The sequence below is a fragment of the Nelumbo lutea genome, chromosome 2, assembly GCF_056320005.1.
Source record: "Nelumbo lutea isolate HS-2025 chromosome 2, American lotus-T2T, whole genome shotgun sequence".
In the NCBI taxonomy this organism is placed as follows: domain Eukaryota; kingdom Viridiplantae; phylum Streptophyta; class Magnoliopsida; order Proteales; family Nelumbonaceae; genus Nelumbo; species Nelumbo lutea.
In genome coordinates, this window is record NC_142685.1 from 59,042,135 (window position 1) to 59,056,906 (window position 14,772).

At 38.7% G+C, this 14,772-nt stretch overlaps 1 protein-coding gene across 2 annotated transcripts in view; it reads right to left on the reverse strand.

Moving 5' to 3' along the window:
- Window positions 1–14,772, reverse strand: part of LOC148870990 (coiled-coil protein) — a 109,959-nt gene that overhangs the window by 26,774 nt on the left and 68,413 nt on the right. For both annotated transcript variants that reach the window (XM_088971157.1, XM_088971159.1), the window contains exons 13-17: window positions 9,348–9,908; window positions 3,133–3,683; window positions 2,981–3,044; window positions 2,745–2,847; window positions 2,424–2,599 (exon numbers count right to left, since the gene is read on the reverse strand). In XM_088971157.1, the coding sequence (XP_088827283.1) occupies window positions 2,424–2,599; window positions 2,745–2,847; window positions 2,981–3,044; window positions 3,133–3,683; window positions 9,348–9,908 (1,455 nt within the window). The remainder of the gene's footprint in view (window positions 1–2,423; window positions 2,600–2,744; window positions 2,848–2,980; window positions 3,045–3,132; window positions 3,684–9,347; window positions 9,909–14,772) is intronic.

Consider the following 14,772-nt stretch of genomic DNA (forward strand, 5'->3'; position numbering starts at 1 on the left):
GTATAGGTAATACCATCTTGGTTCTCGACGATCCTTTGTGTGTGCTGATATTAATTTCTTTCAGTCTACTCCGTTCTTTTTGGGGTCTGGTGATGCTTCTTCCTCCTTATCACCTCCTCCTCTTCCACTTCCCGTTGTCGATCCTCCTCCCTTTGTTCCAGTCGTGACCAAATCCTTGCCTCCGGTGCCACAACCTGTTGAACGCCCACCTATCTGTCATGTGTATACACATCGCCCACGTGCACCAGCTACTACTCCTCCGGCTACATCTCCGTCAACGGATCCAGCACCAGACCCCCACTTAGCATCTGAGATTGATCTACCCATTGCTTTGCGGAAAGGTAAACGTACTTGCACCCTTCATCCCATTTCTAATTGTGTTTCTCTTACTCACCTTTCTGCTTCCCATCGCCAGTTTGTTACCTTGTTATCATCAGTTATTGTTCCTAAGGATGTCCAGGAAGCCCTTGCCTCTCCAGGGTGGTGTCGTGGCATGGAAGAAGAACTCTCAGCCCGTCATCATAATCATACTTGGGACCTCACTGCTCTTCCTCCAGGGAAGCAAGCTGTTGGTTGTAAGTGGGTTTATACGGTTAAGTATTTGCCTGATGGTAGTGTTGAACACCTGAAAGCGCGATTAGTTGCAAAAGGGTACTCCCAAACCTATGGCATTGACTACACAGAGATGACCTCTCACCGGTTGCTAAGATAGGGTCAGTTCGTGTTGTGACCTCTCTTGCAACCATGTATGAGTGGCCACTATATCAGCTTGATATCAAGAATGCCTTTTAGCATGGTGACTTACTCGATGAGGTCTACATGGAGCAACCTCTAGGGTTTGTTGCTCAGGGGGAGGATGGTAAGGTGTGCAGACTAAGGAAGCCTATATATGGGCTTAAACAGTCTCCTCGAGCATGGTTTGGTAGGTTCAGTGAGGTGGTAAAGAAATTTGGCATGAAACAGTGCAAAGTTGACCATTCTGTATTTAGTCATGACTCTCCGGGAGGAAAAATACTGTTGGTGGTGTATGTAGATGATATTGTTATTACTGGGAATGATAACATTGGTATTGATAGGCTGAAGACTTATCTGCAAGATCACTTTTAGACAAAGGATCTGGGTAAACTGAAATACTTCTTGGGGATAGAGGTAGCGAGATCCAAGTATGGGATTAACCTGTGCCAAAGGAAGTATGTGCTTGATTTGCTGGAAGAAACAGGTTTGTTGGGTGCCAAACCAGCTGAAACACCCATGGACACAAATACCAAGCTAAGCAATGATATGGGTGAAGTTTTTGAAGACCCTGGCAGATACCGACGACTTGTGGACAAACTGAACTACTTAACCATTACCAGACCAGACATCTCATTTGCAGTTAGTGTGGTAAGCCAGTTCATGCAAAAACCTCTGATTCCTCATTGGAATGCGGTTCTGAGAATTGTGAAGTATTTAAAAGGGGCCCCCGGTCGCGGTCTGATATAAGGGTATTCTGATGCTGATTAGGCCAGTTCTATGTCTGATAAGCGGTCTACTACAGGCTATTGCACGTTTCTGGGAGGTAACCAGGTGACATGGAAAAGTAAGAAGCAGACGGTTGTGGCAAGAAGCAGTGCAGAAGCAGAATATAGGGCTATGGCGCATACCGCTTGTGAATTAGTGTGGCTAAGGAACCTTCTACAGGAAGTAGGGTACAACATTAACACTCCAATGAAGCTCTATTGTGATAATCAGGCTACAGTTCATATCTCCTCTAATCCAATGTTTCATGAACGAACCAAGCACATTGAGGTTGACTGTCACTTTGTGAGGGAGAAGGTGTTGAATGGAGAGCTAGACACTACACATGTTTATACAGGAAATCGGTGGGCTGACTTATTTACAAAAGGCTTGAGTCGGGGAAGAGTGGACTACATATGTAACAAGCTGGGAGTATATGATATATACTCACTAGCTTGAGGGGGAGTGTTAGCGTAGGGGTATTTCTGTCTTTATACCTTGATCGATGTTGCTGATCTGTAATGTTGTGTTGAAACATGTGCTCTTAACTTAAGTAAGGCACATAGGTCTTTTCAGTTATGTTTTAATAATAATAATATAAATACTTACTGGCCGACTGGGAGAAGTCAAGTTGACTCTTTCAGTTCGAACCAGAATTCTCTCTTCTCTCTTTCTCTCTTTCTTTATCACTTTTTCTTCTTCTACATAACTGAACTCAGTCAGGCCGAACTCTAAGGCAGACCTGAATTATAACAGCATCAATAAGATATGATATGATCTCGTGGACCCTAACAGTTTCTTACAATAAAATGAATTTCAAAAGAACCTTGCAGATGAGAGGAGCAGTCATATCGATAAATTTTCCAGCTCAGACCCCTATATAATATATATATATATATATATATATATATATGTTAAATGAATACCTTCAGTCCAAATGAAGTATTTGGCACATGGCTGGGAGGACTAGTAGGTGTTACATCAAGTTGCAAGAAAGTTGTGTTTGGAGATGCTGATGAAGCGGAAGAAAATGAAACCATGTTGGGTTTTATCCATTGATCACAGTCTAGTGTTATTCTAGCTATCGCCATCTTCAGCCGATCTGGCAGGGTAAAAGGAATAATCCTGAGAATGTACGAATTTTCTTGAATGGCACAATAACGCATACCAAATAAAGTGGTGTTTAAAACACATAGCAGAATGGACTAGCAAATAGAAAAAGAAAGTCAAAGAACGAAATATCTCACGAGATGGAGAGTCCGTCGTGCCCTTTCCACTAGGATATGTGTCTCGATGACCAAATGTTTCACATATAAAATGGAAATAAACTTCAAACAATTGGCATATCCCCTGTAAGAAACTACTGGATGAGAGAGATGGGAGGGAAGCTGAAACAGCCTTGGATATGACATCATTACCAAGAAAGGAAAATAAAAAGAAAGGAATGAACAGAAAAGGAAAAAACAAACAAATTAGAACATACCTTAAAAAACTCAAGGTTAGCTATTTCCAATTTCTGCATTAGCCTTGCATATCTGTCCATCAACCTATTTACATGGAAACATTCCAGCTTAAAAAGTCTAAATGTATAGAAGAATTAAATGTTCCTATAACTCTAGATGCAGAGAATTCCACCTTAGAAGACAAAGTGAGGATCCTGTTTGTGTTGCAATATCTTCATCATTCCAATGTGAAGAGTGACCTTTTGAAAATTTAGGTTTAGAGATCCTACTTGGGAGCTGACTGTCCTCATCGATAAAATCTGCAAGAAGATCTTCATTTTCATCTTCAGAAAGACTACCGCGATGCATATCATGTTCATCACCAATTCTTGGAGAATTGCCAATTCTTGGAGAATTGTGTAAAATATCCATAAGTTTTTCATCAGATGACATTGTGCCATTAGACAGTGAGGGAGAATTCAAGCATTCTTTGGAACTATTGCTCAACTTCAACAGAAAAGGGTTTCCAGCTTTAAGCCAATGAGCAAATCCATTTTCCTGGTTACCACTTCCAATGTGGTCAGGAGATTTCTTGGGATGAAGCACCCGAATCTTAGCAGAGTGACCATCAGATGGAACAATTAAAGGTGCTCCATCACCCACAAGCCCAGCTAAACTAATTACTTGTACTGCATCCGGTGACATTTTCTGCCAAGTCTCCTTCTCCAAAACCATCTTCAGTGCCTGGATAGGGCAAAACAATCTTAGTCATACTCCAACTACAGTGAAATGTAGCGTGAAGACTATAACTTATGAGTTCAGTATAAAAATGCAAAACAAATTGATCAATATGACCATTTATATTATATTTGTTAAGTAATGGACTTCTATTGTAGAAATGTCAAACACACAGATATTAACTTATAACCTAAGTGAAATGATAACCAAATTGAATTTTACCTAAACTTTTAAATCAGCATGGCATTTGCAGAGAAACAAGAGAATGGCTTGAACATTTGAAAAGTAAAGATTAAAAATCCAAAAAAGGAAGCACTTAAAAAGTCCATAGAATATATTTTCTATGACAAGCTGATCAATTAAGAAGACAAGATCACAATGTGTGTTAACCTCTTCAAGAGCTAATTTGAAATTGATCCACAGGAGCAAGAAGTTGATTCAAACTCTCTCTCTCATCCAGGTGCTTATCAAAGAAAAAAAATAACTTTCAGGAAAAGGCACACTGAATAAATCTCCGATGTCATCCCTCAAATATCAACTTTGATTTGCACATAGTATTCATGCCTCCAAGATTGGGATGGAAAGCAGGAATTCAGAAAGGCAGTTCACAAGGATAGAAAAGTTCTCTTTTTTACATGATATAATTATTTGCCCTATTCTCCAACTAGCAAGGTATACTTTGCAACAAGATGCATTTACTGGACTAACCCAGTCACATTCTCATGCATGACCAAATTTGCTAAGACTTAAAAATTGTTCCTATAACAATCATCGTCTTTCATATTGAAACCCTAGGTACTTAGCCCTTCCTTTAAAATAGCTTATTTTTGTATCTACATACCAGTGCCTACAACTGTTCAATAAAATTAAGTTTCCCATTTATCCTATATCAATTTTTATTTTCTCTGCTTTTTTGGGATCAGTAACTGATCAGGATCCCATTAAAATAGAACCAATGAATAGCAATAGGCATAATAATACAACCAAAGATATCAGCTTTCACCTAGATAAGAAAAGAGAGCTACCACCCACTGCTACAGTGCCACTCTCCCCACATAAACAATCAAAACCAGGATAACCAGAAACAACACTAACGCAAGGGATAATCGCCCAATGCAAAGCTTAACTATTAAGATGGGAGCAAAGTCATAGCCTCCCTGAGATGATTTTCAAGTTGCCAAGGACCATCTTCTCCATTTCTAAGCTAATTGATAACTGTCCATGAGCATCCTTCTACTAGTAAGTCCCATAAGCACAAGGATCTGCCTGATCTTAAGGCTTCAAAGTAAAGGTAGCATTTTTTCTCATTAATTTCCAAACACCAGTGTACTCTGAATACAATATAAAATATCCCCCTTACAATCTCTAAAAGACCCACCAATACATGAGTTGTTAAGGTATCCATTAGTGCAGGGATCAAAAATTTATCTGATTAGGAAGAAGAGAAAGCAAAGCAATGACCCTAAAGTACCTTGTTGATGACAAGTCTACTTGCCACCCACTAATAATCTCACCTATAAAAGACACTGAGAACTCGTCTACATCCTTACCCAACCGGTAACTCAAATGGAGATGAACTTAATCAGTGCCACCAGAATTTGAATTTTGTTGGAGAAAATTCTTGCAATGGCTTTCTTCTAGTTGTAACTCAGCTGAAATTTAGCATCTCACAGAATGAGTCTGTTGTTAGAGTGGTTCTATATTATTAAATGTACTCTTGGTGTAACCAAGGATAGACTTGTAATTTTACCTCACTTTAAGACACCATAATATATAAGTTACAGTGGGGTGCCGTCACTCGCTATGATTGCCTCAAGCTCTGTCCTTTTCTCTGATGTTTCTTCTTCTCCTTTCCTTTCATTCAAACTATATGTTATCAGTGCAGTAATTGACAGGAATCTGAAGCTCATGCAACACTCTTCTCTCTTATTCTTTCTCTGAAAAAGGTGGAACTTACTAAATCTGGAGTAGGGATGATTGGGTAAGGCAGTTCTTCCTATTCTTTCTCTTCCTTTTGGTCATAGTACCAAAAGCTCATTCTTTTGGGTGTCTACTCATACTGTGAATGGAGGTCCAAGGGTTTGAAGGAGGTATTTTCTTGATGATTCTGGTCTAATATCACTTCAGCCTGGTGGTGGTTGTATGTCAACTTTCCTTTTCAGCCTATGTTGATCTACTGAATGTACCCATTTTGGCATGAAGATTAGTTGATGCTAGAGGTTTTTTATTACTGCTTACTATTGGTTTATCTATTGACTGTGGTAGTAGACAGCCAGTTGCTGTTTCTCTTTTTGCTCGAAGTTTTTCTTGGACAGCTATCTTCAGCACAAACAAGAAGAGTATCTCCTTTCTAGATGATATAAGGGTTTTCTCTTGGACCTTTTAAATTGTTTCTTGGTTCAGTTTGACATTTTCCTAAATTGCAGTTTACAATTTCGGTTTGGTTTAATGGATTTTATAAACTAAACCAAACTGTAAATTGTAAACTGAAATAAAATATATAATAAATAATTATATAAATATGTAATGTATAAATATAATATTATATATAATATCTAAACTGAATGTATAAAATTATAAATATATAATAAACTCTGATATTTTATAATAAAATAATAAAAAGTATAAATTTTAACTTTTAGGGGTGATATTTGGGCTTTCTAATTGGGTTAGGCCCAATAGAATCACAGAATGGCCCAAAGTCCCTAAACCATATTAGAAACCACACCAAACCATAATAAAATGGTTTGGTCTAGTTTGGTTTACATGCCAAAATGGTTTGGTTTGGTTTGGTTTGGTTTGATCTGTAAAATCTCAAATTGTAATTTACTAGTTTGGATTGACATCTTCTCCAAACCGGACCATGAACACCCCTAGCTTTTTAGGTTAATAATGTGGTCAAGTAGGCTGGTTTTAAGTAGTGCTAGAGTGATCATCTTTGTTAAGAGAAATGGTAATTTGATAGCTATTTGATATAAAATGATGACATTGTTTTTTTATTGTAAAAAGAAATGTTCATTACAAGGAAAAGGAGAAATTGTAAAAGAAGAGGAGAAAAAACTAGAACTATTAGTCTGCAGGATGGTGGTGGGAAGGAAAGTGGTCTGGCAAATCCTCAAGGGAAAGAGCTGAAAAAGCTTGGTGTGTTCGAGGAGAAGGCTTGCAGGGATGAAAATGAATGCTTTGGGGTATCTATGGATGTGATTCCAGAGGAGAAGGAGATGAAGAAGGGAAGCTTGGATTTGAAGAAATTAGTTGATAAAAAGGTGGAAGTTTGCAAGTCTCTGGGCTTATTCTTTTTGGGAGGTGAGACTTTTGTTAGGAGAGCCTTTGAAGCCTATGAATGGAAGAGGAAGGAAGAAAGTATGAGGGAGGCTTCTGAAGTACTAGGAGGAAAAATATGGAATGAGGAAGGAGGTCTGGAAGAGTTTAGAGAGGTTAAAGATTAATGTCCCGTTGGAGATTTGTAGTTGGTGATGTATTTGTGCAAGATTGGTTTCTTTCGAGCTCATTTTTGTTTCTGAAGCTTGTTCAAGTATAGGTGGGATTTTTTTTGTCGATTGTGAGGAGTTATCTTAACACCTATCATTTGGTTGTATTCAGCCTTTTCTTTTCTTTAATAAAATTTTCCTTTTTACTTATCAAAAAAAAAAGAAAATTACAATCTACTCAGGGACTGCAACAATCTTTTCAATCTTCCAATGCTCGTCTTCAAACACCCATTTGTTCCTCTCTTTCCAGATGGCCAACAGATAGAAAATGGAATGCAACTCCACACCACCTTAGCCTTTTTACTTCCTAAGATTTCTGCCAGGGTTTGGGTGAAAAACTTGCAGACTGAAAAGAGCTGAATAGAACTTCCAACAAAAACCAGCAATCTTATAGGGGAAGTACAAGTGAAAGACGGATTCCTCCTGCTCTTCACATATAACAAACATTGGCCAACTTGAAACCCCTGTTTTTTAAGTGATCTGTTGTTAAAACATTCACCATAACAACCAACCACACAAAGGCTTCCATTCTTGGAAGAATAGGTTTTCCCCACACACCTACACATTAACATCCATCCAACTGTGACCTTATTAAAGCAGAATAAAAGAACTTCATAGTGAACCTCCCATTCCTGCACTCCTTCCACCAAAGTTCATCCCTTGAAGAACTTTCAAATTTTCAAGCACACCCAGCAACCTGATACACTCCACCTCCCTGTCCAGAAGAGGGGCCTTCTGAATTTAGCACTCTAAATCAACTGATCCCCTCTCATCTCATAGCATTGACTGATTATGATTTCATGGCCAGCCAACACATATAACCTTGGGCATAGCTCACTCAACTTACCAACTCCACACCAATCATCCACCCAAAATTTTATTCTAGCACCATCCCCCACTATAATTTTAATTAAATTCTTGGAAAAAAAAAAGAGGTGCTAAGTGAGTGAGGATGATATTATTATCACGAGGAATTGGGAGTCAAAGATACAGAAATTAAAGAATTCAGGTTGCAAGATCAAATAAGGCATCTTCATTTCCCAGAGGAAGCACATCTTAAATCTTCTGAAGGACACTGATAAACTAGGAGTTAAACCAACACACACTCCCAATGAGAAAAGTGGTGATCAGCCACTTTTTTTATGTGAGGCAGCTTCAGAGGCTTATTAGTAGACTTTTATACTTATCCATGACCAGACTGGACATGGCATATGTAGTTGGGGTGTTTAGCCAGTACATGCATTCACACAGGACTTCCCATCCTTCTGCAACAAAGAACGTTCTTAGATACTTGAAGAAACATCCTGGGACAGGTACTCTTTCTTCCAAGAATGGATACTTAAGAGTGGAAGCTTATAACAATGTTAACTAGGCTGGATCAATGGAAGAAAGGATCTACAAAAAATTACTACACATTTGTTAGGGATAATTTGGTAACTTTGAGGAGTAAAAAGCAGACAGTGGTTGCAAGATAAAGTGCTGAGGCGAGTATAGAGCCATGGTACATGGTGTGGAAAAGATTTTTTGTCTCAAGAATATTCTGGCTGAGTTGGGATTTAAGATTCTTAGGACAATATCACTTTACAGCAACAACAACAAGGTAACATTCAACATTGTTCACAATCTAGTGAACTAGTGATCATGAGAGGACAAAGCACATTGGAAGTGGACAAAAACTTCATTCCTGAGAAATCTGAGAGTGAAGAAATCTGCATTCCTTGTGTGAATTCCAATAATCAGCTAGGAGAAGTCTTCACCAAGGGCGTAACTAGTACTCGACATGTTGATCTTTGTAACAAGTTGGGGGTGATAGATATATACAACCCAACTTGCAGGGGAAGTGTGTTAGAGTGGTTTTATATTATCAAGTGTACTTTTAGTGTAACCAAGGGTACACTTGTAATTCTATCTCACTTTATGACACCCTAATATATATGTAAGAGTGGGGCACCACCACTCACCATGATTGCCTCAACTATATCCTTTCTCTGTTGTTTCTTCTTCTCCTTTCAAGAAACACAAATTGCATCATTAAGTTTTATCTGGAGAAAACAATATGCTTAGTGCTGGAGCATGATAACATATTGATATAAATAATTGGGAAAAAGCAAAGATATGAAGTGTTTGTGAAGAACGCATGCAAACAATTAAATGACAATGAATAATGAAGCTGGCATACATATATATTTTGCCGATGAAAGGCTGCAAAATAATTTTCACAAACAATCTTCAATTTCTGCCTGAACTCTAGTGCTTCAACTCCACAAAGAGCTTCTCCAGCTAAGATGAAGACATTTAAATCCTCATAATTCCTTAAGAATTGGTGCACACTTATTGAGCAAACAGAAGGTGAAGAAAGCAATACTGATACACGGCTTGTTGTAAGTTGCCAAAGGTTCTTTCGCCCTCTCTGTAATGTCTGCGCAACAAATGCAATAGAATCTTCCCTCAGCTGATCCCATGGAGAACCACTGCTTGATGTTGTACTGCCACCATCTCTTGCCTCATAAATTAGTTCTTGAGTACCTGAGGATGTGAACCCAGTGGTCCCAGTCAATTCATTCACAGACGAAGTACTTCTAGATTCTACCTCCGAGGATGAAACCGGCATTCTGTCCATGGATTCAGATAGAGAAATATCAACTTCTTGGGAATTACTTGAAGTTCTTGCTATTGAAACATCTGAAAATCCAGAAGTGTCACTTTGCTTCTGCTTATTCAAGGGCTGATGTTCTGATTCCTGAAACAATGAGGTGAAAATTCCAAGAAAAATGCATACATCATAGAAACAATGAATCAGGAGAAATACCCAAAGGGGAAAACAACTTCACAAACAAAATGTTATAAAACAATGGAAGGCCAAGAAACCTCCATGACACAAAACAAAGATGGAGCATCCACAACAAAGAAAGTAAAAAATAAAAAATAAAAAAGCTCAAGAATAGATGCAAATAGTTCTAAAGAACTAGCAAGGACCCAATCATATGCAATACAAAACATATATCAGTAAAAAAAAGTGGTCCAAATTAAGTTGTAGAGCTCAAAAATGATGGTGTGGAAACTACAACAAATACAAGCCAGGTGCAGACAGATTATGTTATTCTAGAGCACCAATAACAAATCCGCTTCTAATTCTAAAATGATCAAAAACCTTAACAAAAACAATCTTTTCAGACTCCCAATAAACCTGGTAAAATCAAAACCCAGATCCAAGGTCCTCTTCCCAACAATAGAATAAAACTTAACCTCCTGCCTTGCCTTTACATCAAAGGTTCTTCTATTTCTTTCTTTCCACACTTCCCGACAAACTGTGAAAGGAACACAAGACCACATAATTTTTGTTTTCTTATTCCCACATAGCACCAGCCAAGATGAAAAAAAAAAATCTTTGGAAGATCTTGAGGACCAAAGCTCAAAACCAAAAAGTTTGAAGAAAAATCCCAATACAATTTTTTTATAATTAATCCCCATACCAAATTTGTGTAGTAACATTCAAACTCCCACTCCAACTCGCAAAAATAACACCTAGCAGTTAGTTGAATTCCTCTCCACTTTAAATGATCTTGACTCGGAATGCTGTCTAATGCTACCAATCAACCAAAGGCTTCAGCTCTAGGAGGAATCCCATGATTGGAGTCTTCTCAACCTGATTCATTGCTAAAGCTTTGAAAAAGGATTTAACTGAGAAAACAGCATCCTTACAATCTTTCCACCTTCTTGAATCTGATTCGTCCAGCCGCAGCTCAACTGTTTGTAGTTTAGTCAATAACTTTAAACAATCCTCCACTTACCCATCCAGAAGTGGTCTTCTAAAAGTAGGGCACCATATAATAGAACCTTGATTTACTTCAAAGCATTTGACAATTGAGACATTTTTCCCACTTAACCTATAAACTCTTGGGCATATGAAAGTTCATGATCTCTTTCCATACAAACACCCTATAAAAGATTATGTCACCTCCTTGGAATCCCAGCCAAAACTAATCACACCACACCATACTTGCAAGCAGTAACTCTTCTCAAAAATGACTCTTCAACCCCAAACCTCCACAACCATTTCCCCAGCAAATCTTTGTTAAGAAGCCTACCCAATGAATCTCCAAATCACCATCGTTCTTAGCCCTCACACCCACTCTCATTTAGCCAAATGATATATTTCCATCACCGTAATATTCAACAAGAACTCCCAACTGCATCCTTTCAATTCATTATGCTACACCGGCCAGGATTTTTGAGCAAGGACAAATAGTAAATAGGTAGATTAGAAAGAACACTCTTGACTACAGTGATTCAAGAAATCAACCTCCAAATGATAAAAATTCCCTTCCCACCCAGCCAATCAATTCTATCTAAAACCGGCTGCCAAGTTCAGGGCACGGAAGCTTTTACATCAATTGGAAGGCTCAAATATGATAGTGGAAATTCACCCACTAAAACAACCCACAGCCATCACAAACTCCAACAAAAACTGAGCAATTGATGAGGCAAAAAAAAGTAAAAGAAAAAAAGAGGAAAAAAAAAGTGAATTTATTCTGTTTTGCATGTTTTTGTAGTAGGACCCCAAATTGTTGTTTTTGGGTAGCTTTGTTGACAGTTTCAGACCAGGGGTATTTTCGTCATTTTAGAATTCAGATTCTGGGCAGGGGCAGTTGGGTGTATATCTATTGGGTTTTGGTCTCTTGGGTCTTTTGTAACAAAAGTTATCTTTCGGGGGTTCATTTGAAGTTGGTTTTGTTCTTAAGGAGTTGCTTGTGAGAGGTAAACATTCTATGGGCTTATGTGTAAATATTTTAATTGGCTTCTCCAACAAACCATTGGGTCTTATAAAAGGGAAAGGGGTTGTTTCTGTAGGGGTCTTTTTTCGGGTTCTCTTTTGTTTGAGATGTAGCTCAGCCCCAGCTAGGGTTTTCAAGTATTGGGAACTTGAGTTTCGAGGAGCTGACCCATTTTGGCACCTTCCAATCCAACTATCGCTGCGTATCTGCGTGGGAGGCTAGCTTGCTGCCATTGTTACTGTAGCAGAATTTTACAGGAGGAGTTTTACTTCAGGTTCAAGACTGAAATCTCTAAATATCCAACTTGTTTTGTTGTTTTCAGCTTGGTATTTCTTGTGCTTATTGCTGTATACTTTAAGTGTTGCATGTAGTTTGTTTTTCTGTCCACATTAAGTGGTAGCAGAGCACGTTCTTTCCTCGGGTTTGCTTCAAAGTTCATCTCCTTCTTGTGTTTTGCTATATTATTATGGTTGCAAAGGGTGGACGTGATAGGGTGGTAGAAGACCACAACATGTCACAGTAGAGGTTTTCCAAGAGACCATAAGAGGCTACAAGAACAGATTGAGCATCTTGCTCAACTTGTAGCTCAAAATGCTGCTATGGATGGTGACGTAGCAAGTGATTAGGGGATAAAAAGAAGAGAACAAGCTCCCAGAGTTGATGAACAGCCCACTGACGATATTAGTGAAGAATCAAGTGAAGACATTGAGCAACCAGAAAGTGATCAACATGAAAGGAATAACAACCAACGATGGGAAGATCAAATATTGCAAGCTTTACAATCCAACCAAGGTCATGGTGTTCAACTTCATATCAATGAGTCCGATGGTGAGTTGGAACCTGAAGAGTTTCTAGTCTAGTTGGACAGCATTGAAAATTATTTTGATTGGAAAGAAATGAATGAAAAAAGAAAAGTGAAGCTTGTAATGGCAAAGATACGTGGGACAGCCTTGGATTGGTGGAAAAATTACCAAAGGGACAAAGAAAGGTTAGTTCTGGGGGAAGAATGAAAGAAAAGTTGAAATCCCAATTCTTACAAATCCCTCTTATCGCTGTGTATCCAAACAAGAGGCTAGAATGCTGCCATTTTTTACGGTAGCGGAACTGTTCCAAGAGGAGTTTTACTTCAAGTTCAGGTCTGAAATCTCTAAAAAATCAAATTGTTTTGTTGTTTTCAGCTTGGTATTTCTTGTGCTTATTACTGTATACTTGAAGTGCTGCATGTAATTCGTTTTTCTATCCACATCAGCAATATAGAGAAGCCTTTTCTGAGGGAGGGAGATGAATTAGAAGAAGTGACTGAAGGAGAAGGTGAGGAGGTAATTGTTGATCAAGTTGGAAAATTTGGAAAAAAAAAAAAAAGATGGACCTGGAAAAGTTAATGGAAGCTGTATGGATGGGTTCAGTTTGATCCTTGAGGGCAGTGGATTTTGGTAGTATGGGTGTTTGATTTTAAGGACTAAGAGAAAGGGAAGAATTGTTTGTGCTTCAAGGAGTTTGGAGAGTTTTTGGCTTTTGGGGTTTTAAGTTTTTCTCCTCTGTTAGAATTCAGGTCTGCCTTAGAGTTTGGCCTGACTGAGTTCAGTTATGTAGAAGAAGAGAGAAAGGGAGAAAGAGAGAAGAGAGAATTCTGGTTCGAACTGAAAGAGTCAACTTGTCCTCTCCCATTCGGCCAGTAAGAATTTATATTAATATTAAAACATAACTGAAAAGACTGGTTTGCCCTTACTTAAGTTAAGAGCACGTATTTCAACACAACATTACAGATCAACAACATCAATCAAGGTATAAAGACAGAAATACCCCTACGCTAACACTCCCCCTCAAGCTGGAGAGTATATATCATATACTCCCAGCTTGTTACATATGTAGTCCAATCTTTCCCGACTCAAACCTTTTGTAAATAAGTCAGCCCATTGATTTCCTGTATTAACATGTGTAGTGTCTAGCTCTCCATTCAGCACCTTCTCCCTCACAAAGTGACAGTCAATATGCTTGGTTCTTTCAAGAAACACTGGATTCGAGGAGATAAGAACTGCAGCCTGATTATCACAGTAGATCTTCATTGGAGTTTTAATGTTGTACCCCACTTCCTGTAGAAGGATCCTTAGCCACACTAACTCACAAGCGGTATGTGCCATAGCCCTATATTCTACCTCTGCACTGCTTCTTGCCACAACCGTCTGCTTCTTACTTTTCCATGTCACCAGGTTACCTCCTAGAAACGTGCAATAGCCTGTAGTAGACCGCCTATCAGACATAGAACCGGCCCAATCAGCATCAGAATACCCTTCTATTTCAAGTTTTCCCCCACTCTTGTATATCAGACCGCGACCCGGGGCCCCTTTTAGATACTTCACAATTCTCAGAACCGCATTCCAGTGAGGAGTCAGAGCTTTTTGCATTAACTGGCTTACCACACTAACTGCAAATGAGATGTCTGGTCTGGTAATGGTTAAGTAGTTCAGTTTGCCCACAAGTCGTCGGTATCTGCCAGGGTCTTCAAACACTTCACCCATATCACTGCTTAGCTTGGTATTTGTGTCCATGGGTGTTTCAGCTGTTTTGGCACCCAACAAGCCTGTTTCATCCAGCAAATCAAGCACATACTTCCTCTGGCACAGATTAATCCCATACTTGGATCTCGCTACCTCTATCCCCAAGAAGTATTTTAGTTTACCCAGATCCTTTGTCTAAAAGTGATCCTGCAGATAAGTCTTCAGCCTATCAATACCAATGTTATCATTCCCAGTAATAACAATATCATCTACATACACGACCAACAGTATTTTTCCTCCCGAAGAGTCATGACTAAATACAGAATGGTCA